A 25,722-nucleotide genomic window follows, 5' to 3' on the forward strand; every position below is an offset into this window, starting at 1 on the left:
CATCCAGAATAATACTATAGTTATGTATGCTGAGATAATATGGTACACGATGTCATCCAGAATAATGTTATAGTTATGTATGCTGAGATGGTATGGTACATGATGTCATCCAGAATAATGCTGCAGTTATGTATGCTGAGATGGTATGGCACATGATGTCATTCAGAATAATGTTATAGTTATGTATGCTGAGATGATATGGTACATGATGTAATCCAGAATAATGTTATAGTTATGTACGCTGAGATGGCATGGCACGTGATGTAATCCTGAATAATGTTGTAGTTATGTATGCTGAGATGGTATGGTACATGATGTCATCCAGAATAATCCTATAGTTATGTATTCTGAGATGGTATGGTACATGATGTCATCCAGAATAATCCTATAGTTATGTATTCTGAGATGGTATGGTACATGATGTCATCCAGAATAATCCTATAGTTATGTATTCTGAGATGGTATGGTACATGATGTCATCCAGAATAATCCTATAGTTATGTATGCTGAGATTGTATGGTACATGATGTCATCCAGAATAATCCTATAGTTGTGTATGCCGAGATGGTATGGTACATGATGTCATCCAGAATAATCCTATAGTTATGTATTCTGAGATGGTATGGTACATGATGTCATCCAGAATAATGTTATAGGTATGTATGCTGAAATGGTATGGTACACATGTGTGCATTTGTTTAGATTCAACATACATTCATGACAGTGCATGTCTGGAAACATTTCTATAACTTGCATTGGCACTTTCCTTCCAACTACAAAGTGAAAAATGCATACCGCTAACTTTCTTAAGTTAGAGAGCATCTCAGTCTTGTCTTTGAAGTCAGATAACTGAATGATGCGCACCGCTTCCTCTTTTTCTGTTAACCAGGCATCGAACAGGCACTAAAATGAAAAAAGAGGATGTTAAATAACATTATCAGTAGGGCAGTCAACACTTTTAACAAATTTTTTCAGATTTGAAACTTTAATAGCATTCCACTGACAAGCTTCAAGAGCTCTTCTATTAGCAAGACTCACCTGTTCCTCAGCAAAATGCTGCCACTTAAGAACAATCTCCTGCAGAAGGATCCAGCGGTCCTCTGTCCACCTACAAATCGCTGCCCACCTGTCTCCTAATGCCTGCAAACAAAAAGAAACAAAGTACTTCTAATATACATCAATGTTTTCAAAGTCAGTAAGTTTCAACCGTGATCAACACTAACAATGTTATCCTGTGTCAGTAAGTGTTTCATCCAAAGCGCATTTATATCTTTCTATAAAGTTAAAAGAGTTCTTAGAGAATCTTGTACAGGTTTTCAAATGAATTTTTTTCAGTTATTTGACTTTATCAGGCAAACACACATATGTGTGTCTTTGCATGTGTAACCCAATAGATACATCAAGTATAGCAGAAGCTGTTTTATTTATAAATGCTTTTTGATCTGTCCAGTTGTTAGTCATAGGCTTCTAAGCTGCAACATGTTTATGTTTATGTGAGTTTAAATACAAATATGAAATGTCTTCTTCAGGCCTGCATTTGCTTTCTTCCTGATAGAGTATCCTAGCATTATATTACCATTTCTTTATGACAAATGAATGAATACATTTTGAAACTAATACCAGTAGGGAAGAAATAGTTCAACTTTGGAGTTAATGTCTGGCAGGGCATTGTGATATCATTTTAACTAAATATATTTTCTTATTTACTAGCCTATTAGCTGTTAATAAATTCTTTAAACTACTATGTTACTACTGTATTTTTTGTACATCACAATGAATGTATTGTATTTATGTTTTAATTAGTAATACTATACATCTGTATTTCTGCTTAACATTTAATAATTTGTTATATTACTGGGTTATATTACTTTCAGTAAATGTTTGTGGAGCTTTTCTCCCCGGGCCACAACTGAAAATGGGTCCTCGGCCCAGTGGACTTTCCCAGTCAACAAATGTCAATCAATAAATAGATAAAGCTTGATAAGTAAGACTTGGATAAAGAAAAAGCAAATGTGCACATTAGAGAAGAGCCTGTATTATGATGAATGAGCCATTGCCTACATATGGGGTGACAGAACAAATTTATGAGAAAAAAAGTAAAGAACACTAGAAAGAAGCTTTGCTGAATGCCACAAGTAACAACAATAAAATGGATGGTTTGGAAGCTGCCTTATACTTGTAGCATGTTTATACATGTGCCATTCCTGAAACCTGCTTTAGAAATCCAAAATGCATGTGATAAATTTCAGACTATGTCAGCATTTTTGAAGATCTGACAGGGCTGTTAATAGCATCTTGATCTTTATAATGAAACACCTAAAATCAAGAAGTCAAAAAGCAATGCAATTTGAGAAATTACTAAGAAAATTCTTTATTTTAGTGGTGTTGAATGCATTAAAGAACACAATTTAGTCTGTCTGAAGCACTGTACAGCATATACATTTCTTTGCAAAAATCTATGAAGTAAAAACAAAGAAAATGAAACCTTTATTGGGAATTTTATCTGTCAAAGCTTTGAGTGAGTAGCAAGAGTAAGTGGCAAGAAGGGAAAAAGGCCCAGGTGACCCAGGTTTAACAAGTAGCTCAAGCACTTGGTGGTTCAAACAGGGAGAATGAGCATGTACATCGTGGGGGGAATGGTGGTTTCTGCATGATTATTAAAAGTGCTCTAACGACAAGGTGTTTGCTAGACACCAGAACCATGTCACAATGTAAGGACCCAGTGCTAGGAAGAAATGGACATGGCTGCCCAATCCAGTGATGATATCCAGTGACTCTGCATGTGAAGGAACATGCATGTGCAAACCGTAGGGGGGAATAGGTAGCCATTTTGCTAATGTAAGTTCTCATTTTATGCTAGGGATGGGGTAATGTCATAAAAATGAAAAAGATGGCCTGATTGGCAGGACAGCAGTGAGAATACATACTGCCTTTATACCTGCTTAGATAATGCACCCCCCTCCACTGAAAGTCAAATGTAAATTAAGAGATGGCTTGATGGTTGTCAAGCATGGTGGGACAAAAACATACAAAATACTGATTGTATAAAATATTCAACACCAATTAAATATGACCAAATGTTAGCTAAGTAAATTATTATAATTTGGAGTAAATAGTATCAAATCCAACTATTGGTGACAACATATAAAATATCATAATACCAAGCCTAGAAACTTTCTGCTCTCTGTCCACAGTCAATCCTCAATTAAATGTCAGCTCAGAAATGTTAACAATGGTTGATGGCACCAAAATAGGCAAAACCAATAAACTCAGTCAAAAAATTCACTTTACATCCAAAATGTGTTATGTAAATTTGTCTCAATGTTTGTACAGGGCTTCATCAGGAAAAAAAAATAAGCAACCACAACCCCACCCAAATAAAAAACATTATAAATCATGTGACTACAATACATGAAGAAAATTACATGACTTATTAAAATACATTGTAAATGTAAAATTTATAAAATACTTTTTCAGTGAAACAAGTCAGGCTTGGAGGTTTTTTTGGCCACCTCAAATGTGCATTGGTCTGTCTTGGTGCTATTACTTTTTGATCTACTTTTCTTAGATATAAGATTGTTAATTAGTTTGTGTAAAACAGTTACTTCAGTTAAACATATCAAAGTTCTTCAAGATAGTCAACAAAAAAATCCATATCCTGTACACTAGCATGGCAATGTCACCCAGTCCATTTAAAAATCTATGCCTGGAAAACAATGCTGCAGGAGTAAACATCAGACTGCAGACCCTATCCTTTAAAAGAAATTTCAATCCTAGAAAAAAATATGATGGATGAATTTTACACCATCGCTGAGAATTATGAAATCAGCTTCTCCTTACAGTTAGATGTCAGCTGTTAACTTCACTAAAAAATAATCTGGATACTTACGTGCAAAGCAGAAAATACCAACAAAGAGTTAAGACAATTATGATTTCTGAAGGCCTGTGGGATATAAGCTTGAAAAATGAGCCTACAGATGTAGTAATCTTAACTGCATTAATGTAGAATAAGAAAGTTAACATAAAGGTAATTTGATACTGTAAATTTGAGAAACTGTCATCTTTTGTTCATGCGATTATAGAAGTTACAATGCAACTGAATCATAAAGTCATATCCACCTTGACAGTATCCATCCTTAGAGATTGCCTCTGTTTTCAAGGAAGTCCATGCCTATCATACCAGGGATGAATTTATGAACACCCTTCCAGTTGTCCAGCTCCTTTCTAGTAGCAGAGTATGTCACAATGGTTAACTTGTAATGGAAGTTTGTTCCAGAGAAAGGTTAAAAAGTATGGCATGTTTATTCCTTGCCTCTTTCATATTAACTTGTTGGAGTATACTTAGAACCCTGGCTCAAATGATGGCTGAACTATTTGCTTTATTGAGGTATAAAAAATATTGAATTTCTGTATCCCTTATAGCCCTATAAGCAGTTCCAGGTCACCCCTAAGGCATCTGTATGAAGCTGAGTATTGGAATAAAGATTCTTGTCTTTCTTTGTAGTTCAGCTCTTAGACTCTTACAACTTTAGTTACAAACTTCTGGGGTCATTCCAATTGCTCAATATGCTTAGTAGTTTACATCGCAAAGGGTCATTGTACTTAATGATGGGCAGAATACAAGGTGGTAAGAACTTCTTTTGATCTGGAAGAAATATCTTTTGCTATGAGATGTGCAAGATAAAGAGTATTCCCTAACTTTCATTTTCACATGATAGTCAGTTGTAAGGTGGTTGTCCACCCAAGTGCCTAGGTCTCTCATGACCTTTTCGTTTTGAAGTGTTATGTTATTTATGCTTTAAGGTGGAGCTAGTGGTGCTTAACAAATGTTACAATGTTGTAATTTTTGGCAATGAGCTTGAGTCCATTTTTAGTACACCAGCAACTGACAGGGGTAAGCTCCTGCAGAGGAACATAGATGTCAGGGATGGACTTGATGAACCCCAGTTTGCAATCATCCATGAACTTTGTTAATAAAAGATCTTTATTTGATATGTGGAGATATGAGAAGTAGATGGCAAACAACAGAGGACCTGACACAGATTCCTGGTTACCTTCATGCCCTCAGAGTACTCGCCCAAATCTCTTACTGTGTGAATCATGTCTCTAAGACACCTAACCAGATATACGTCAAATTGGAGTTGTTTCAAATTGCTTATTATATTTGCATGTGGTATAATATTTAATGATTGGGTGAAGTTTTAAGGAAAAGGATGGGTCACACTTTACAACCCCCTCTAAAACAAATAGGGTTGTACAAATTTGAAGTCTACAATTTCAATGAGCTGTCATATTGATAAAAAATTCCTCTTTATCATAAAGGACACAAACTATACAGAAATATGTATGTGTGTGTGTGCGTGTATAAAAAGATATATGCATGCATATGTATATGAATAATTATATCTATATCTATATCTTCATATATATAATTTTAAACAGCACATAACCAGGTGATTCACATTATAATTTTCTGTTACTGACTACCTTCAGAAAAATGATATAGCATTACCCATGCAATAAGTACTCACATTTCAGTTAAAAGATATGGTAAAAATGCATTTGTATTTCAGGAAAAGGTGATTGTGTACATAGTTAATATTTTAGTTTGTATCAGTCAGATGAACTAGAAGATTAGCATTCTTTTGTGTTCCATTAAGCTATCATACAGGCACAGTAATCGCTGGTTTAAAGTAAAATAATAAAGACACAATAAATGTTTGGGCAGATGGAAAAATGGGTGCCACTGCAGTAAATACGGTGTATGTGAAAACAGACTCCAGCCTCAGTTTTGCATAAGTTGTCTGATACAGACAGTAGTACTATATACTGTGCAAAGGAGTATAATTAAAAAGCTGTCAAAGATTCCACAATTTGATAATAACTAAAAACAGGAATAAGGATGATTTTGAAATCACGTGGTCACCCAGAGATTACTGGGGCAAAGTTTTAAAAAGATCCAATACAGCGGCAGCAATAGTCTCAATATTTACTACTGATTTAAAGAAAATGTTCAGAATGATACCACTGAATGAATTAGAAAGATGAGAAAATAGAAGTATCAATTAAATCATCAATTAGCAACTGACGAATAATGGTATACACAAAATGTTAGTCTTGTGTGCCCTTAAAAAGGAAAGTGTAACAACTACCTGTCAGAAATCAGATACTGTGTAAATAAACGGAATTCTCATTCTGCGACAGTACCGCCTGTATTATTACAAAATGGCAGTAACAAAGCCACAGAAAGAAACTGATGGTAGCAAATAGAAAGCATTTTAGACAGAGAAATTGAAACCTTAGAAGATGCAAGAATAAAGACTGAAGTGGAAAAGAATGTCACTTTAAGGTTTCGTAATGTTTGTACACTGCCATATGTTATTGTGTTCTTAGGACAAAGGTAGAACTAAAACTGCAAAGGCTTTTCAAGAATATTATCAAAAATTGACTGGAATGAGCACCAGCCCACATAGCACCTGTAAAGATGAATATAAATGAAAATGAGGCACACATTTGTGGACATTTCACAACTACTATATGTCCTGTATTAAAGATGCCAAAAGTAGGAAAGGAGGGGAGATACAGTATCCTTAATTATCTTCACCTTGGATTACATTAATTCATAATAAACAAATACTGGATGGACAGCCAAATAAAATTAGTAATGTGGCTTCACCTGCTTATCCTTAAGTTCCAAGCCAAGTTGCTGAGTAATCCGTTTAATTACTTGAACTAAATGTGAATGCGCACCAATAAAAAAATAATAATGCTCTTTTAACTTGAAGTATTTCTGTGTATATAGTAACTGGTTTTAACATCCATCTACTTAAGTTTCAAAACTGTGACCTACCGAGGATGGCTGTATCATAATTGTGCACCAATTAAGACGACAGGTCTAATTCCTTGTGGAACAGAATTTTAGAAGTATTACTGAAGAAGTGAGCTGTATACACTCAAGACCTTTCAACTACATTTATTATAGGCAAATAAGAATAGATCAGGGAAAGTATGTAATGAGATAAAAAATGCCCATGTAAGGAATGTAAGTCAGAATCTGTACTTGAACTTTCACTGACGCAAGCTAGTAAGAAGGACGATCTTTCTCAATATTTCAGTAGACATATGGAAATGCACCAGTCTTATGAAGCCTAAAATAAATAAATAAATAAATGGGCCAGGTATTCAAATGTCATAGCTAATGTAGTATATGTACTACTTAACAGTTCAACAAAAGTACAAAACAGAGATGCTCACCAGAATGATCAGCCTTTATGAGCCAGTTAAGTATGGGAACTTCAGTAATATCAGCCTATATAAATATAGCCAAACATTTTAATTTCATGCCAAAAAAGCAAGTAATTTACATCTTAACACTGAATAAAGTAAACCCATTCATAATAACATGTGCAATTTATTGGCTAATAAGTAGGACAGAAACTATTGTGATTTACGCCATTCTTTTAAATGGGTAAATATGCCCAAGGAAATACTGTTAAGATATACCAGTCTTGTTTAATTATCTGTTTTCCATCTTTCCTACAGATGGAAACTGATGGACCCTAAAAATATGTGGATGATTGTAAAAATAAGTGCTTTGTATACATCTGGTAATGGCAGAGAAAATCTGACATGCTGTCTTCATAGAACCAGTGTGTGCTTCAATGTCTGGTATACAGTTCCATTTCAAAAAATGAACTGTCACACATGGGAGACACAGTTGTACTTAAACTTGACAACATGGAAGCAGTACATGAAATGAGGGACAGTGCCTTTTTGCCTTTTTATATAATTACGCATAACTCAATAATATCCTCAAAACATGCTTTGTACCTTGACAATGGAGAAATGCAAAAGTCATTCCACTTCTCTTGGTTGAAACAACCACCGACCTTGGAAACTATAGAGTTTTTAATCTGACTAGTCATATATGCAAAGTCATGGAACAAATTATCATGGAAATAAACAACAAATATGTAGACAATATTCAGACACTTGACCCAACCTACTTTGTTTTTGTCAAGGGAATGTCATGCCTACTAAACCTGGTGAGCTTTTTTGAGAAGTTCACCATGGCAATGGTTGAGAGGAAAATAATGCACATCCCCTACCTGGACCTGACTATGTTGTTCAATAAAATAACCCACTCAGGTATAGCTTGCAAACTCACCAACCTGAGCATGAATTACCACATAACTTGCTGGATTGCTAGCTGGCTTACAAACAGGATTAATGAGACCCCTTCTGCTAAGAAACCAGTCACCAGTGATGTATCTCAGGGCTCCATGCTTTGGCCATTCCTATTTGGCATCTACTTCTTGAAAGTAAAGGCTAATATCAAGGGCCTTTGGTTGACCAGGTTTGCAGATGAGTACAAAGTGGGAGCTATCATAGTTTCCCCCATGATGCAAACATCTTATAAGAGGGTCTAACACAGACAAATAACTGGTGCCAAAGTCATTGATTAAAACTTAATGATAAGAAATATATTAAATTCCTTTTGGGAATACTGCCACCCAGGCAAATTATTCCATCAATAAGATACCCCAAAGGGATGGCACAGTAGTCAGATATCTTGTAATATATGTAGACCAACTTGTGGCCAAGATAGTAAGAAAATCATTCTATGTTGACCAAGTTACAAGTAAAGGCATGGCATCCAGGTCCAAGGAAGTCATAGTGCCACTTTATTTGGCCCTTATCAGATGAGTCATTAAGTATAATCTCTTTTTTGGCATTTACCTGACCAGACATGTGCAACAGTTGGAGTGCCCACAAATATTCCTTACCAGGAAAATCCAGGATATAAACACATTCCCCTATACAGATCACCTTAAAGCTCTGTCTCTATGCTCAGTCTCCTACAGGTTACTGAGAGGCAATCTATGCCTGGTATACAAGGCATTCCCACATCCAGCTCTGATGGACCTTCTGTATATCCACATAGTGAACAGCATAAGAATCACGAGATCCATCCAACTTTTGCTTGTGACATAAGTAAATATCTGGCATTATCTTTAGAACATGAAGAACCAGAGATATCACTTTGTTATGCAAACCTTTTAGAATCTATGCAGTGTAAGTTCACTGAAAGAATTCCACCTGTTAGATAAGGGCCATCATAGGAGGCTAGAAGCCAATAAAAATGTATATTATTAATTACAGAGTCATAAGATGAAGCTATACAGTTGCATACTATCTGTTAAAATATGCCAAATTTTTGATGTATGGTAACTACACGTGCAGGTGAAAGTGGACTGATATTATAAATCATTTACTAGCAAGTTCCAAACGCTCATGTAAACATGATATCATTATTGGAGACCCAGTTTTTTCTGTTTCATGTCTATTATCACCCAAAGTATTTTGAATGGCAATAAGCATGTGCTGAGTGTAAACAAGCTGAAAATGAAAAGACATTTTTCTGTCTATTTAAACAAAAATTGCTTATGCATGTTGAAATATCAAAACATGATCAACATAAATTTCATAATATCTGAAGTAAATTGTACATTTTGTATATAATTCATACAGTCAGTGAAGCCGGAATTTACTTATATAGAGACCAAAGTATGTGTTATTCATTTGACCACAGGATATTTTCCTAAAGCTTGCAACCCTTACTGTGCCATCAGATCTTTAACCTGCATTGCTGTTAGGCAGCAAAGTTGCTAAGCAATTGTTTACCCTTTACTAGCCAATGGAATGTTTGTTGAGAAAGGTGAGGATCTAATCAAAGGTTACAAAATGTGTTATATATGTTTTGTGAATATAAAGTGGATTATTAATGCTGCTGGAAAGCAAATTTCTACATTGCTGTACTATACTAGTATTGGAACCACACGTGCTAAAATATTACTACTTGGAACATTTGTGTTGTGCAACATATATTGGAGACAGTTTCATTAACTCAAGTTCAGTTTATTTATAATTTGAGAAACTTAAAAGTAAGGTATGCTTTCAAGACAAAGCATAAAAATGCATACTTTTTGTTACATTCCTATTCTTAATTCAGTCTGTAAAGTCACATTTTCTTATAGTTTGTGGGTACTGTAGTGGCTTCCCACATCCAGTGAAGGGTTTTGGTATTGTTTGAGCTAATCAATAATCACTTTACCAGTACTTTACAGGTCAATCACAAGTAAACTGTCACTACCTGATAAACAAATTCACCAAAAGGTTGACAGTACTCCATATTTATTTTTTTGTTTGTTTAGTTAGCATTCTCCATAAGTTCATAGATGATTACTAGGCTAATGGCACAAGAGCCTTTACAAGCCTAGCCAATAATATCCAGGATGTGACAATATTATAGCTTAATTCCCCATATATGGTATGAGGTAGTATCAGAGTAGTTGGTTTTTGGGTGTTGGAGTCCTGGGTCAATTTACAGACTGCCTCTGTCCATAAGGGACATGGGTAGTACCCTGGGAGTAAATCTACAGTTCCCCGTCTATTTATCCAAATTTTTTTTGAAGCTAGTGAGGGACTGGCTTTTTATTTACAAAAATGGTAAGTTTACTCCATAGACAAGATAGCCTTTGGGACATGAATCTGTCTCTCCAGGAAGTTCTGTTAGAGTCACAAATAAGGTTCAGTTCCATGGGACTCGTAACCCATGCATAATTTTTCTTGCAATTATGTAACATTTTCATCGGGGCTGGATCACAGAATGTCTTGTAGGTCAGGTATAAGTCACCTCTCAATAAATTATATGAGATGGAGTAAAGAGGTAGAGCCTTTTTTTTGGGCTGCATAAGATATGTGTCTTACAATTTGTATTTGTTTTTAGTGAGAAACCTCTGGGACCACTCCATTTGGTGTAAGTGCCTGGTTAGGTACTTGCAGAAGGGAGCACTATATTCATTGCCAGGCTTAAGCATAGGCCAACTAGGCGACTGCCTAGGGTGCCACTGTAGCAGGCGTGCTTTTCCAGTAATCTGGATGGTATAGGTAGACCAGGATAGGGCACCAGGTGATGTGGGGGGGTGCTGTGGAGCCCTTTTGCCTAGGGCACCAGTTGACTAAAGGCCAGTCCTGACTGTATTCAGTTATAGACCTGATGATAATGGCCATCAGGTGTAGCAGATATCTATTTCAATGAAAACTCATATTTTCATGCAGTAACTCAAATGCTAGTCTCAACTCATATTTTGGTGCAATAAACCAACCGATGTGAAACTAGCTTTCTTGTGCAATAGTGATAACTGTTGGAATTCTGTGCAATAATGTACCATTTAGATTCATGAAATGTTTTGGGTGTTATGTCTAATAGTTTGCTGTGATGTAGTAATGTCTGTTGAAATTATGCTTCTTGTGATGTTTTGCACACCGACTCCAGAGAAATGAAATTTCATTCAGTTTGCACTGTTGTGTGAAGTCTGAATGACAATAAAGTTTACTTTGACTTTGACGTTGATGAGGGCTGAGTACAATGGCACCATTAATTCCTTTGATCTTTATGCCACACCTTTACTTATAGTTGAGCCACACAAAAGGATTTTTTCACTATCATAGCTACCTGGTTGTCAAATCTTAGGTTACTACCTATCTGTGTTTCTAGGTCCCTCACCACTGGGTCTACTTTTACGAGTATGCTATCAATATTATAATTTGGAGGAATATCTGATTTACTGAAGGGTACGATAACACATTTTTAGCATTTAGTCTCAGACCATGGTTTTGGCAACAGTTGTTTGCCATTTTTTAGGCCCGTTTGTAGGATGTCAACATCATTTGGGGATTCAATGATTGCTATCAGCTTACTGTCATCAGTGAACTTGGTGAGCCAGAGGCCCCCAAACACTGGTCTTCACTTCAGATAATTATATACCAAACAGGAAGGGTCCCAACACTGAGTCCTGTGGGACACTGCAGGAAGGGTCCCAACACTGAGTCCTGTGGGACACTGCCAGTAACAGATTTCTTATCAGAAGTGGATTCACCTATCTGAATAACATGTGTCCTGTCAGTGAGTCAGCTTGCTATCCATCTGACAATGTAGGGATTTATGCCTAACTCAGTAAGTTTATCTATGATACATGAGTGGGCAATTGTGTCAAAAGCTTTGGTCAGGTCTAGATAAACAGTGTGTACCATTTTACCGTTATCCATGACCCTGGTGAGTTTCTCGAAGAAGTCCACTAGATTCAGCAGGCAAAAGCTCCCTTTGCCAAAACCAAATTGGATCTGGTCCAGTGTTTTGGAGATTTCCTATGTCGTTATTATGAGGTCCATGATCATTCTCTCCATGGCATTGCAGATAAGACTGATCAAGCTTACGGGTCTGTAGTTCCCTAAATCAGATGATGGACCCCATTGTGCAGATAGATGCTGTTGCAGTCCTCCATTCCTCTGGAACAAAGCCTGTCTGGAAGCTGTGTTCAGAAGTGGGTTTTCAGTGGCCCTGATATATTCTGTTTTAAGCTATTTAAGAAGCATCCTGGAATGTTATTGGGACCCATGGAGGCTGTGTTTTTGGATTTAGCAAAAAGAGTAAGGACCCATTCCCTTGTAATAACCAATAGGGAGATGGTTGCAGATATTTCTTTGGATGTGGTAGGAGGTGATGGGGGTGAAAAGTTTGAACTGAACTTGTCAGCCAGCAGGTTTGCCATAGTTTTATGCTAGGTGTAGTGTTGCCACTCATGATTAACTTGTCACATTGCTGACAGATTCCTCTGAGGTTATGACATAATTAAAAAATCCCTACGGTTATCTTTCACCCAGGAGGCTGTCTTTGGCTAGTAGTCTGCTTTGGCAGATTTGACCATCTCTCTAATCCTTTTGTTTAGACTGATGAGTATCTTATGGCACTGTTTTGTCTGTTACTTCTTGGCTTTGGAGATGATTTGTTTCCTTTTGTTGAATGGCCTATTTATGCTAGGGGTCCCACCAGGGTGTTTTATTTTTGCCAGTAATCACGGGTCTGACTTGGACAGATGCTGCCTCCTCTATGCAGCTATGAATGTGGTTGTGCAGTGCTTTGGTGTACAGCTCAGAGTAGGCCTCAGTGTCATCTGGGTTCAGAGGGGCTTGGAAGTTTAATAATCTGCCACTTAGTTTGAGGTAATTGGCCTTAGCAAAGTTCTTAACAGGTCTGGTGTTTGATGGGACTTATAGGCTAGTTTTAATACAAAACGAAATCATTTTTTGGTTGGATATTACCAGGGAGTAGTTAATGCACAGGAGGAGCAGCAGCATCCCCTCATGTTCATGAGTATTAGGTCCAGGAAATCTGTACCTCTAGCTGGGGGCTAATTAGTTACTCTTTTTTAATTTCTCCAAATCTTTTGGGTTTCTAATACCATGATGGGAATGGATCCCATTCGTAAGTCAAAGTACGATTAAAGTTAATTAAATCAGTATTGTTTCACTCTTTGATGTCAGTCAAAAGTGCCCCAGGGTGGTTGCATTAATGACGTCCAAAAAACATCTCAGCAAGTGAATTATGGGTTGTATAAGTCTCACTGTTTATGGAGGGATAGTTGAAGTCACCCATAAGTTTGGTGTTAGGATGAATGTTAAGAGCTTTCAGTAGGTTTAAGTTGGAGGTGTGGTTTTCCAGACTCATGTTGGGGATCTTTAGCTAGCAAGAATATGACAGGGGGATGCACTTATGGTTAGCTGGGCATGGAGCAGCTCAAGAAAGTCATGTTGCTGGATCAGTCTAGATGTGTGCGTGTCCTTTATAAACACTGAGATACCTCCTCCCTTTGTTTTATCCTGAGCTGAGGGGGATCAAAATGTCTAAAATATTTTGCAGCTTTTGATAGCCATGGTGCTTTATATGGTTCTGAACCATGTTTCTGTGACTGCACATATGTCTGTGTTTTCCAGGGTGAGGAGTGCTTCCACGGTGTGCAGTTTTTTTTTTTTTTTTTTTTTTTTGTAAACTCCTAGCATTGAGCAGCAATACTGTTTGGTAGTCATACTGATTTTTGTTATGTTAGAGTGTTTAACAACTTGGCATAGCCTAAAAAGTGCATTATGGGGATACATAAAATATTTCCAGTATCCAGAAGCCAAGTGGTGACAAGTGCAAACCATCTCTGGCACAGCATTGTAATTTGTTGATCACGTCTCTCCAGGCTGACAGATTCCCTTATTGTGACACCACTGCTGAAGTCAATCATTTTTTTCCTGGTACTGTGTCATCATCATTAGTGAAGGTAGGAGTCTATTCAAGGCTAAATTCATACCCACTTGGGTATATATTCAGAGAGCCCTATCATGTCTCTCATCATCTAGTCTAAAAGGGAGGCAAAAGCCAACACATTCTGGCTAGGCTTATAAATGCCCTAGGGCAGATAACCTAGTACCTACCTATGAACCTACAATCATATAGTTCAGCGAGGTACATCTTAGGTAATTTACGCCAACATAGACTATGCCCACGTCATACTGGTACTTGTGGTTTAAAGACCCAAGTACATGCTTGATCTGGCAGATCCCGGCTCCAGACAGACTACTCACTGTGATCTTCTCCTTGTTTAACCTGGTAAGGGGGCACCACTATGTCGTATAATGTTACCCCCGATAGCTAGAATGTATGACTGCCTGGTGTGTTGCCTTATGGGCTTGGAAGCAGGGATACTATGATTTTTAAGAGTTATGTGTTGTGTGAGGTGCTTTGTTTTTTGAATGTGTGTGGGTTCACTGAGCAATGCTTTTGGGAAGTCTTAGAGGTTTGGGTAGATTACATGCAAGTACCTCCCAACTGTTCAGGTTTTTGCAGAATGTCCAGACTTCTGCCTCATATTTTTGGTCTCTTCCTCATAAAATGTATGGTTTTCCAGCAAATCACTGGGATGATGTGAGGACTAAAGTCACTAAATAATGACATACAATTGAGTTTCAGAATTCATATTCTTCAGAAAATGCATGACAGCACAAACCCTATTATTCTAGCAACTTTATACATTCATAAGAGCAGTTGTTAAAATGTGTCTCTATTTCTGAGCCTTTCCCCTCCCATTCTGTTATGCTTTGTTCAGATTTCTTGCACTGAGTAGTTCTGCATATGTGGGTCTGTGTATTTGTTCCTTAGTGTTGGTAGTGAATGTTTTGGGTATAATGATGACAACCTTGTTTGCATTTTTCATGTGTACATGTATGTGAGAGCTTTGCCTCCAATTATATGGTGTATCTACATCTCTCACACACTGCATTTGTCTGTTCTAAAATTAAATGGTTGTCAGTGAACATGAAGCAGTTACTGCACTGGCTCATGTTGTCCATATCAACCAGGCCAGAAAAAGAGATGACAAGAAATAATCTATCCATTATACCAGATCCTTAGTAGAAGGGAAGCTGTAGGGGACAGTCACTTAAAGGACTAAGTGAGAGTGCTTAAAAGAGTACTATAAGATGACCTGCATGGTGCTATCTTCGGTACAAAGTGGCAGCTCTTCAAGTGACTATGAACAGTGGAAGACTATGGAGAGCATTTCCTATAGAGGATTTTAAACTGTAGCAGTTAGTTTATATACAAGACATGGGTAACTACATGTGTGCAAGGCTTTTATACCAGCAGAATAAATTAGTTTTACACAGTTAAGCCCTCCGGCCAATCAAATACAAACAATAAGCCTTCTGCCAGCAGTTCCCAACTTGGATGGATTGAATCAGGCATCTGCTCCCATCAGATTGCAGAATAAAACCCTATTAATGTAAAATGAACTAGTTCTAAGCTCGAGTGCAGTAATAAATGTTTTATAACAAAAGGCAGAACTCCTGCAGTATCAGGAATGCTTGGAAATAAGTTCAAAAACTTCTACAAACACACAAAAAAATTTACATAAACTCATACATATTTTGGCAAACTCAGGAGAATCTTGGCATGCTTAGAACAGCTTTTGCAGTATCAGACGAGGTTAGGAAATATTCAAGTACTGTCAAAATGACCTAAAAGCAGTGTAGTAACAAACAAATTATGTTTTTTTTTAACAAATGCAGGCTGGAAAACAGTGATAAATTCAGACAAATTGCAGCATGAAAGATATTTATATAGTTAAACCTTCAGACCAATCAGATAAACACACAATATACCTTCCAAAAGCAATTCTCAACTCAGATGAGTTGAATTAGCCTTCTGCTCCCATTAGCATGCAGAATAAACTCATCTTAATGGAAAACAAACTGGTTTTGACCACAAATGCTATGTAACAAACGGCAGAACTCCTGTAATATCAGGAATTCTTGCAAATAAGTTCGCAAACTTCTATAAACACAGAAAAAACTTTGCAAAGCATAAAAATGTTTTGGCAAACACAGGAGAACTTTGAAAAACTCAGAACACATTTTTCAGTATCAGAGGAGGTTAGGAAATATCAGAATGCTGTTAAAAGGAAATAGCAGTACGGTAACAACCAGATGGTGTTTATTTAACAAGTACAGGCTGAAAAACAGTGACAAATTCATCCAAATCAATAAATGCATCACAAAACTGTTAAACAGCACTGAGATAGAGCAAGTAAAACATACTTATATAAGCTTTATAGGTCCACTAATGATTTTAAATGCAAACCAAGGTCCTGTAGTCACAGGTATTTAAGCCAGGCACAGGGAAGCTCTGAATAAATGAGCACAGTCTCACAAAAATGTAAGGATTTTAGACCAGCAGGATGAAAGACTTTTATACAGTTAAGCCCTCCGGCCAATCAGATAAATACACAACAGGCCTTCCTCCAGCATTTCCCAACTCAGTTGGGTTGAATCAGCTCTCAGCTCCTACCAGAGTGCAGAATAAATCCCTCTTAATGTAAAATGTACCAGTTTTGAGCTGATGTACAGTAATAAATGCTCATAAAATCTTAACATTTTATTTTATTTTTGTTCTACCATAAGTATTCAGTCTTAATCATGAAAAAAAATCCCTTTCCAAGAAATGCGAAGGTCTCTGTGATTATGGACTACATGCCTTGCTTTTAAATAGCATATAAGCAGCTGATTTACCTTACATTCTGTAACCTGCTTTAGTACGATAATAGTTATGATAGATGCACCAGCTAGAAACTCTATACTATATCGTATAAAAGCAGTACTTTAAAATAGCATTTTATAAAATATAATTTGCTTCAATTCTGATATTATTATTATTTGAACTTTTGAATTTAACATTCAGTCAGTAATAATGTTAAACAAACATATAATGCAGATAGTGTGGCATAACAGTAAATAATATGCAACTTATTTTTTTGCTGACTAGGCATGCTAAAATTATTCTCAATTGGGTTGTGCCAGATAATTGTGCTAACTTTAAATTAAAGAAAGTTCTCTGAAACAATCATATAATGCTTACATTTCAAACTACAGGACAAAAATTACTAACTCGGTTAAAAACTGAAATTTATTTTTAAATAAAATTGCAAAAGGCAAATATACGAACAAAAATATACCATGCTTTTCATCAGATCATAATTACAGTAGCTAAAAAGTCATAGTATTTTATTTTATTTTTGTCTTTGGTTTATACTAACTGCCTGAGATGTTGGACAGTAAATTTTATTAAAATACTTTTAAGCCTTAACACTACTGTTTCCAAGTCAGTATGTTCTATTAAAATTAATACACAAAGCAGACCTCTGAAACATGTCTCAGAAATTTTTACCATTTCACAATCACAAAGTCAACATACTTCATATCTTGTGACGTTTATGACTTACTTATTTCCAATCCTTTGATGCTTTGTGTCAAAGAATTCCAAGGAAAATATTGCATATGTAGCACAGAACTTTCTGAATTCAATCCATTTACAAATTCCAAAAAGGGACAAAAGGTACACATACATAATGGCTGAACATTTAATTAGTAATCTACATATGTTGACTAATTAACAGTAGGGGCACAGTTTTGAAATGTGTAATAAGAAGCAAAGAGAATTTTGCAAAGGTTTGGTATACTGTGTCATTGTGACAAATGATTAAAGTACATATTGCATTAGCATTGGCTATCATATTTCTGCTTGTAGCATGGGGGACCTTTCAGAACCATGGAAGAAAAATGACAAAGCATTCACAACTTGAATCACAATTTAAACATTCAAAAGTATCATACAAGTATAGTATATCTAACCACAATATTTTAAAGTGACTGAAAATGTTATTGATTGGGGTAACCACAACTGCATTTGCATTATATCACTGAATAAAATTATTAATGACTGAATGCTAGGTTCCAAAGATGAATGGTTCCACACCTTTAGAAGACAACAAATTCCATAACATTTTGACCAACATCCATTCTTTATTAAAGTATTAAAAAAAAAGGATCACCTAACTATTTGATATTGATTGATTAACAATATGGCTTTAAGACAGGCCATAGTAGTTGTATAGCTGACTCTCCATTATAGATATATAACATTATGATCAGGTCTTCAGTCATAATAGGCTTATTATGTGCTTCGGACATGGATGTCAAGAAATTCACATGAAGAGTGAGGCTCAAGTGGTGAACTTTGACATAATGTTGGGAACACGTAATAAAAGGCTATGTTCAGACACCAGATCACTATTCTTTGCTGCACACACTGCTTAATCTGATCCATGTACTACGGGTTACAGAAAGAACAAAAGAGAAAGTATAAGAGAAGGAAGTATTTTACCAGCTTTGAAAACCATTAAACCACCTAGTAAACACTATCAAACCATTAGCAGCATACTTTTTAACTTCTTTGTTTAAGAATTTTGGATATATCCAAAAATAATGGGATGACAAAAAATAAGAATCAGCAATAGTTATGAAATATTTCTACAGTTCATGTAAACATTAATAAACAGGGTTTGAACCATCATTGTCTTTCTGTGCTATAATAAGTATGAATCCCTAATATGTAGCATTACTGAGTGACTGTAATCCTTAGAGATTTACCAGAAAATCTAAAAACTTACTGAGGCACAGGGCAAACTTATGAGGAAAAATCAGGGATGTTCTGCATAATCAGAAACAGATGAGAAGTGCAACTAGCAGAATGAAGTGCTCCTGTTGTTGACCAAAGTTTTAACAGCTTTTAAAATCTATTTTACCTCCTGCCACGTCTCTTTGTAGGCCAGTACAGTCTGCTGTTAGTCCCGAGCATGAGTCCCAATCTTAACAGTATTTAGGATGTCCTTAACAAGGTTTTAAGTACCGCTAAGCTCTTTTTAAGATCACGGCTCTCTTTATATAAAAGCTTAATAGGTTTATCTTGTTCACAATTTCAGGAGTTTCTCGCAAACCAATTTCTACTCATTTAGGTTGTTGTTGCGTCTTTCAGCTTTTCCCGGTTAGGGGTCACCACAGCGGAACTCCGGTCCGCTAATGATTGGCAGTAGATTTTTACATGCTGAGTTGCCAGCCCTGATGCACAACCTTCAACGAAGGTACGCCCATTCATGCATGTCTCCACGCAGAAGACAGTCTAGCTGAGAATCGAACAGGACAGGGTCTTACTGTGAGGCGACAACGCTACCGCATCACCACCACTTATTTAGGTAAATCTGCATAATGCAAACAAACAGTGCGGCTAAAATGATTTCTGTTTTCAACTAATCTTCAGAGAACAATGTGCTTAATTTATTTTTTCATATAAATTGCATATTCATTACAGTTATACTTATCTAATGTAATATATGTTATAAGAGACATCTTAGTATTCCTAATCCAGTTATCATGCTTTTTAAGTCTCATACTCCAACAAAGTGTTATACAACTTGTGTGTTAAATGTTCTGTCAGATAAGGGATACTGCTGTAGAAACTACCTTGTTAAACTACAGCGAATATTTGACTTTATTCTACATTAAAAAGCAGAAGCATGAGAAGGTATCTAGTACTGAAATCAACAAGTGCTGGTTCCAGTTTGAGATGAGTACTATGGTTTTCTTTTCTTTTTTTTTGGGAGGGGGGCTGGTATTTATGTCTTCTTTTTCAGAAACTAATTTTTGGTTTGTAGATGCAGTAGAGCTCAGTGACCCTGGTCATCAAGCTACAGCACTGAGATTTTGAATTCTGACACTGTAACCATTAAAGGACATATTTTCATCTGGCGCAGAAACTATGAAGTGGTATAAGAAGTGCAACTAGAATAGGGCAAAGTGGGAAACTGCCCTAGATGCCATATCAATAGGTGTGGTCAGCAGGTGCTGATGGTGCAGGAGTACAGTATCAATGCTGATGCTGTGAAGACACCTTGTTTTCATAAATGAATGGTGCTAATGCAATTACAGCCTGGCTAAAGCACATAGTGTGAGATGAGTGCTTGGTACTGACTTTAGCAAGCTGCTTTTTACATATTTAGCAAGCAGCTTGGTACAAGTGCAGTAGTGGAGAAGAGCTTCCGTTTGCACATCAGCATTGTTAAGAGGTTACTTTGATCCTTGTGGGACTGTACTGTTTGTTTCTCTGAATAACACACACCCTGTGCATTGCTTCAAAGCCCAATAGTTCATGCTCTGATATATGCTATAATCTTTGCCATTATTGACAAACAAACACAGAGTTGTTAAGCATGCTGTGCTAAGTATTTTTCTGAACTTAATCATTCATTCATTTATTCATTCATTCATTTCTGTTACCTGCTTAACATCTAAGAATCAGAGTGATCTGTTCTTTGAAGCAGCTTATCCAAACAAGGGATAGACATAAGCTAAGGAAGATGGTTGGAGTTGGACTGAATGAGAGTTTTTAACAGCATGCATGTAGAGAGAGACACACACACACACACACACACACACACACACACACACACACACACACACACACACACGCGCACACACACTCACACACACTTTGCAATATTGTATATACTGTATTATAATCAGTAAATATTTTAAACAGAAAATGTGCACTTTATGAAAATATATGCTTTCATTAGAGATCGAGGAGAATTTTCTCGAGCATTCATGTCACCCATATTCATATAATATACTGATCAATGTGAGATGGGGATCAATCTTAAATCTGCTGCATATAAGTGCCTTTCATTTCATTTCATTTTGTAGTTGCTGTCTTCCTTTGAATAACAAGTATAATAGAACAGTTTCTATAATTCAACACACAAGTAATTAGTTGATCTGCAATATTTAAGATTTATTCCTCTGGACCATCCAACACAGTAAAGACATGTATGCATAGATAGTTTTACAAATGTGCACATGAGTGATAACTCTCAGTACTACAGAGTACCAGTGCTGAGAAGCAGAATGCACATCCTGGATTATGCACGGGCTATTGATAGCCATGCTAAAAATATCATCTTAAGTGCAGAAAGAACTTGCTTATCTATGTGACAGTGGGCTTTGTTCCAAGTGCACTATCTCCACCACAACTTGCAGATGCATGAGACATACAGAGATGAAATAAAAATTTACCAGGCCACATTGTGCCTTAGTCATTTCCAAAGCAGCAAACGAGGGGTTTCTAATGACCTGTAATAACATACGGAATTTCAGATTCCTACTGTTAATATTATTAAAGATTGCAGTCTGATCCACAGCAGTATACACATTTCTTATGGTTTTTTGGCAAACAGAGGGAAACAATCCACTTCAACTGCTGCATCCTTGACAATTATATGCAAAGCACCTGACAGACAAGAGTGTGTGTGTGTGTGTGTGTGTGTGTGTGTGTGTGTGTGTGTGTATCTATCTATCCATATAGATAGACATACAGGCACATATTTTATCTATCTACACACACACACACCTATATATATATATATATATATATATATATATATATATATATGTATATTTAGATATAGATATTCACTCCCTTTCCTTAATCAATGTTTATTACTGTGAAGAGACATCTGTAAAGGTAGATTTCATTGGGAATGACTCACCAAATTTGATATAACTAATACAAGACACTCACTCCTTCAGAGAAATGTAGACATTATTTAGTAGTATAAACATTAAGGCACAGAATCAGCACATGTGCTCACTACTGACCTACTGGATGGGTCACAGGAAAAACTTGCCCTTAGCTGGAAGGGGTACTTGCAATGACTGTGGTTCCTAGGAAAGACTACTAATAATAAATAGCTTTCAAAGAGCACAAGCTGTGTATATTTTTGCCACCTTCTCATCTAAGCAATCATTCACGTGAAATAAAAGTGCCTCCAGGTAATAATGCAGAGCAGTATCTTTGGCTTCATATTGTATGCCAAATTATTTAGCTCTCTTAATACCAGTTGTATGCACTTATGCATGAACAATACATTTGGACCTTTGCTTTGGTAATGCTGTGCAACTACAGCATTGTGATAATTAAAAACGCATATACTAACAGCTTCTGTTTTTTTCTGTTTCCCGCTGGATACCACCAGAATATTGTAGAATGCTAGAGACAACATATGGGATGTGTGACTAAAGGCTGAACACTAACATCAAATCCTTATTAAATTGTCAGCTAGATCTGGCTAGGTCCTTCATTCTAACTACCATGATTGACAGAAATGAACATGTTTAACTCACAAGGCTTTAGCTATAAGTTACTGACAAGCTTCATGTTGCAGTCAATCATGTGAGTTTTGGAATCTACAAAGTTTATCAATTTGTATGCCTTCATTCCTACCAAAAATCATCTGGCATAATAGTTAAGGTCTTTGTCTGTCATGCACAAGGTACAAGATTTGATCCTGACTTCTGGCCAATGCCTGTTTGGAGTTTACATGTTCTCCTTGTCTTTCTGTGGGGTTCTTCCCACATCTGAAAAACATGCTGAATAGTTCCTTCTCAAGATCATCCAGGGATGGAGCAGTGGGCATCAGCACAGACCTCTAGATGATGTCCTGCAGAGAGAGAGAGAGAGAGAGAAGGGTTGTACAGACCAGCCATACTGGATAGATACTGTGGCGCACTAGGAGAACATGGATCATAGACTGCACACCATGGCAAAGCTAGCCACATGACTGTAAAAAATATGGCACTAAGTGATTCAGTCATGTTGACTAATGCCACCAAATGGGTTTGAAGATCTGGACTATTCTGACCTATGCTTTTACCATAAAGCTGAGTAGCCTGGGTCAATAAGGTACTGGTGTTTAGTCCACCAGCTTTGTTTACCTGGCAAACCTCTGTTGAGTGAAAGCTGGACTTAAAGTCAATAAACATGCTAAACATGAACTAAGAATTGATATAGGAGATTGTAAGTGGATGACATCATGGTAAGCAGGAGGCTGAGCATCCTATGCATCCAGACGACAAGATTTGTGCTGCAGCAAAGCCACCTGGTTTAGTATCCAGACTCTACAGGTTAGAAATGGTGTGGAAATGGTGGTGAGGGAAAGGGATGTCATCAGAATTAGTGACAGTCTCGTGGCAATCAGATTCCAGTGTAATGATAGCTCAGTTTTCATAATCTCAGCCTATGCCACACAGCAGGATTGTGATAGTAAAGAAAGGAGTGCATTCACACAGCATTTGCAAGATATGCTAGATAAAGCAGGTCAACATGAATTGGTGTGATAATAGGGGACCTGAATGCATATACTGGGACAGACAGAACAGGTTATGAGGACTGCCTGGGTGGGGTGACAGGAATAAAGAAGGAGAGGCCATTCTAAACTTCTGCCTGGCAAATGACAAATGTCTTGTTAGCAGCCAACATATGGTTCAAAAGAAGAGAAAGTCATATCATCACATTCGAGAGTGGCCAACATGCAACTTGGGTAGACTTTCTCCTAGTAAAGAAAGACCACCATGATAGAATCAGTGATTGTAATGTCATCTTCAGTGAAATAGTCAGACCACCACATAAACCACTGGTTGCCACAATCAGATGCAAACAGTGGTCAGAGAAGGCTCTAAGGTCAGCAGAAACTTGAGCCCATGATAGTAGAAGTTCATTGGTTTGTGTTTAATGAACAGCAATTCACTGGAATTAATTTTCAATTAATTAATATAAACCCCCATTTTTACCATACATAGGTCTATTTTTAAAACATTTAACTTTCACGTGATGCTAGCAAAGGGAATTGCATTGAATGCCTTGGCCAAGTCAAGATATGCTGCATGCAATGCATGTCCATCATCTGCAGTCTCTGTAACCCTTTCAAAGGTTATCACATTAAATAATCAGGAACAACCCATCACAATGAAAAACTGCTGGGCATCAGGTCTAATAAGATTCTTGATAAGACAGTTTATGAGATTAACTAGAAGATATTCCATAGCTTTACAAATGAGGCTTGCAAGGTTTATAGGTAATTAAGTGGGTCTGTAGTAAGGCCAGTCATCTGGCAATGCATCACCAGTACAGTGCACCACTAATCAAACTAAAAACAGTAGCTAAAATTGGATTAAACAGTTCAAGGAGTGTGTCTGTAAGGGTACATTTAACTCTATTAATTAAGCAGTCAGGTATATTGTCATGTCCCACTGATGCAGTATTTTTGGTATTGCTTAGTAGTAGTCTTCTTTCGGCTTTTCCCGGTTAGGGGACGGCACAGTGGAACTCTGGTTCGCTAATGATTGGTAGTTGATTTTTACGTGCCGAGTTACCAGCCCTGGCACACAACCTTCAACGAAGGTACGCCCATTCACCCATGTCTCCACCCAGAAGATGCTCTAGCTGAGAATCGAACCAGACAGCATCTTACTGTGAGGCGACAACGCTACTGCAGCACCACCACCGCGGAATACTTTCAGTAAATGATCATTAGAGATAATTTGAGAGTAAAGGCCTTTGAACTGAAGTCTCAGAGGTGAAGGTGGCACTGTTTTTTTGTAAGGATATTCACAATGTCTCCAATTCCAAAAGATTTGCACTTAGTGTAAGTGACCACTCCACTTATACTGAGAGCAGGATGAGAGCAGTTGTTTTGGACGCTGGTCCCCACAGCAAGCCTCTTTATAGATTGGCCTTACACTGAAGTAAATCACTTACACTGAGAGCAAATATTTTGGAATGAGGGCAGAGTTACACTGAGAGCAATGCTTTTGGAATTTGGCCCAATGTACACTGTTGAAAAACAAAAAACACGTAACCAGCGAGACAACAAATAATGTGAAAAAGATATTTACTTAAGCGCTTTTCGTCAAGCCAAATGCCTGACTTCTTCAGAGGAAATGACATAGGAACAATTATCTTTCAAGTTTATATAATTATCTTAATTAACCAAGAATCAAGCCTGCTACAACTAATTAATCAATTACTGGGTATTAAAAGCATATACAAACAGTAGTGTGTAAAATATAAAATATACACATTAATGTACTTTCATTAATGTAAACATTAAAACAAGTATAAACAATGTATAATACATATTAATCACCTCTTTAAACTTCTCAATTTTAAAACACTAGAGATTGAACAAGCATAATTTATGCCAGGATGGCAGTAAGCATACAATCTTACCTGCCATATTAACTCAGTTTCCTCTAATTGTAATGGTCTAGGGCCACCTCTCTGATTTATTGGAGTGTGGTCTATTGCAGTAAATTTAAAACTATGGTCAGAATTCATAGCAATATGCTTAGCTAGAGCATTTTCCATCTTTAAATTCTTAATAGCGTATATATGCTCGTATATACGGTCCCTCAGCCTTCTCACGGTCTTCCCGACATAGAAGGCCGGACATTTCTTACATCTAGCCAAGTAAATTACAAACGAGGAGTTACAGTTCAATTTGAAACCCATTTTATATGTATGGCTATTAATACAAAAATGAGTACCTTCCTCAATATATTTACAATAACTACAATTCTGACATTTATACATTCCAACATTGTGTACCAATT

General features: G+C 36.8%; 1 protein-coding gene across 9 annotated transcripts in view; it reads right to left on the reverse strand.

Moving 5' to 3' along the window:
* The window catches only part of DMD (dystrophin), a 9,298,038-nt gene that overhangs the window by 6,806,415 nt on the left and 2,465,901 nt on the right, over window positions 1-25,722 (reverse strand). For all 9 annotated transcript variants that reach the window (XM_044072398.1, XM_044072396.1, XM_044072400.1 and 6 more), the window contains 2 exons: window positions 1,039-1,140; window positions 796-903 (listed from right to left, as the gene is read on the reverse strand). In XM_044072398.1, the coding sequence (XP_043928333.1) occupies window positions 796-903; window positions 1,039-1,140 (210 nt within the window). The remainder of the gene's footprint in view (window positions 1-795; window positions 904-1,038; window positions 1,141-25,722) is intronic.

The sequence above is a fragment of the Protopterus annectens genome, chromosome 5.part0 (assembly GCF_019279795.1).
Source record: "Protopterus annectens isolate FY-2018-M chromosome 5.part0, PAN1.0, whole genome shotgun sequence".
In the NCBI taxonomy this organism is placed as follows: domain Eukaryota; kingdom Metazoa; phylum Chordata; order Ceratodontiformes; family Protopteridae; genus Protopterus; species Protopterus annectens.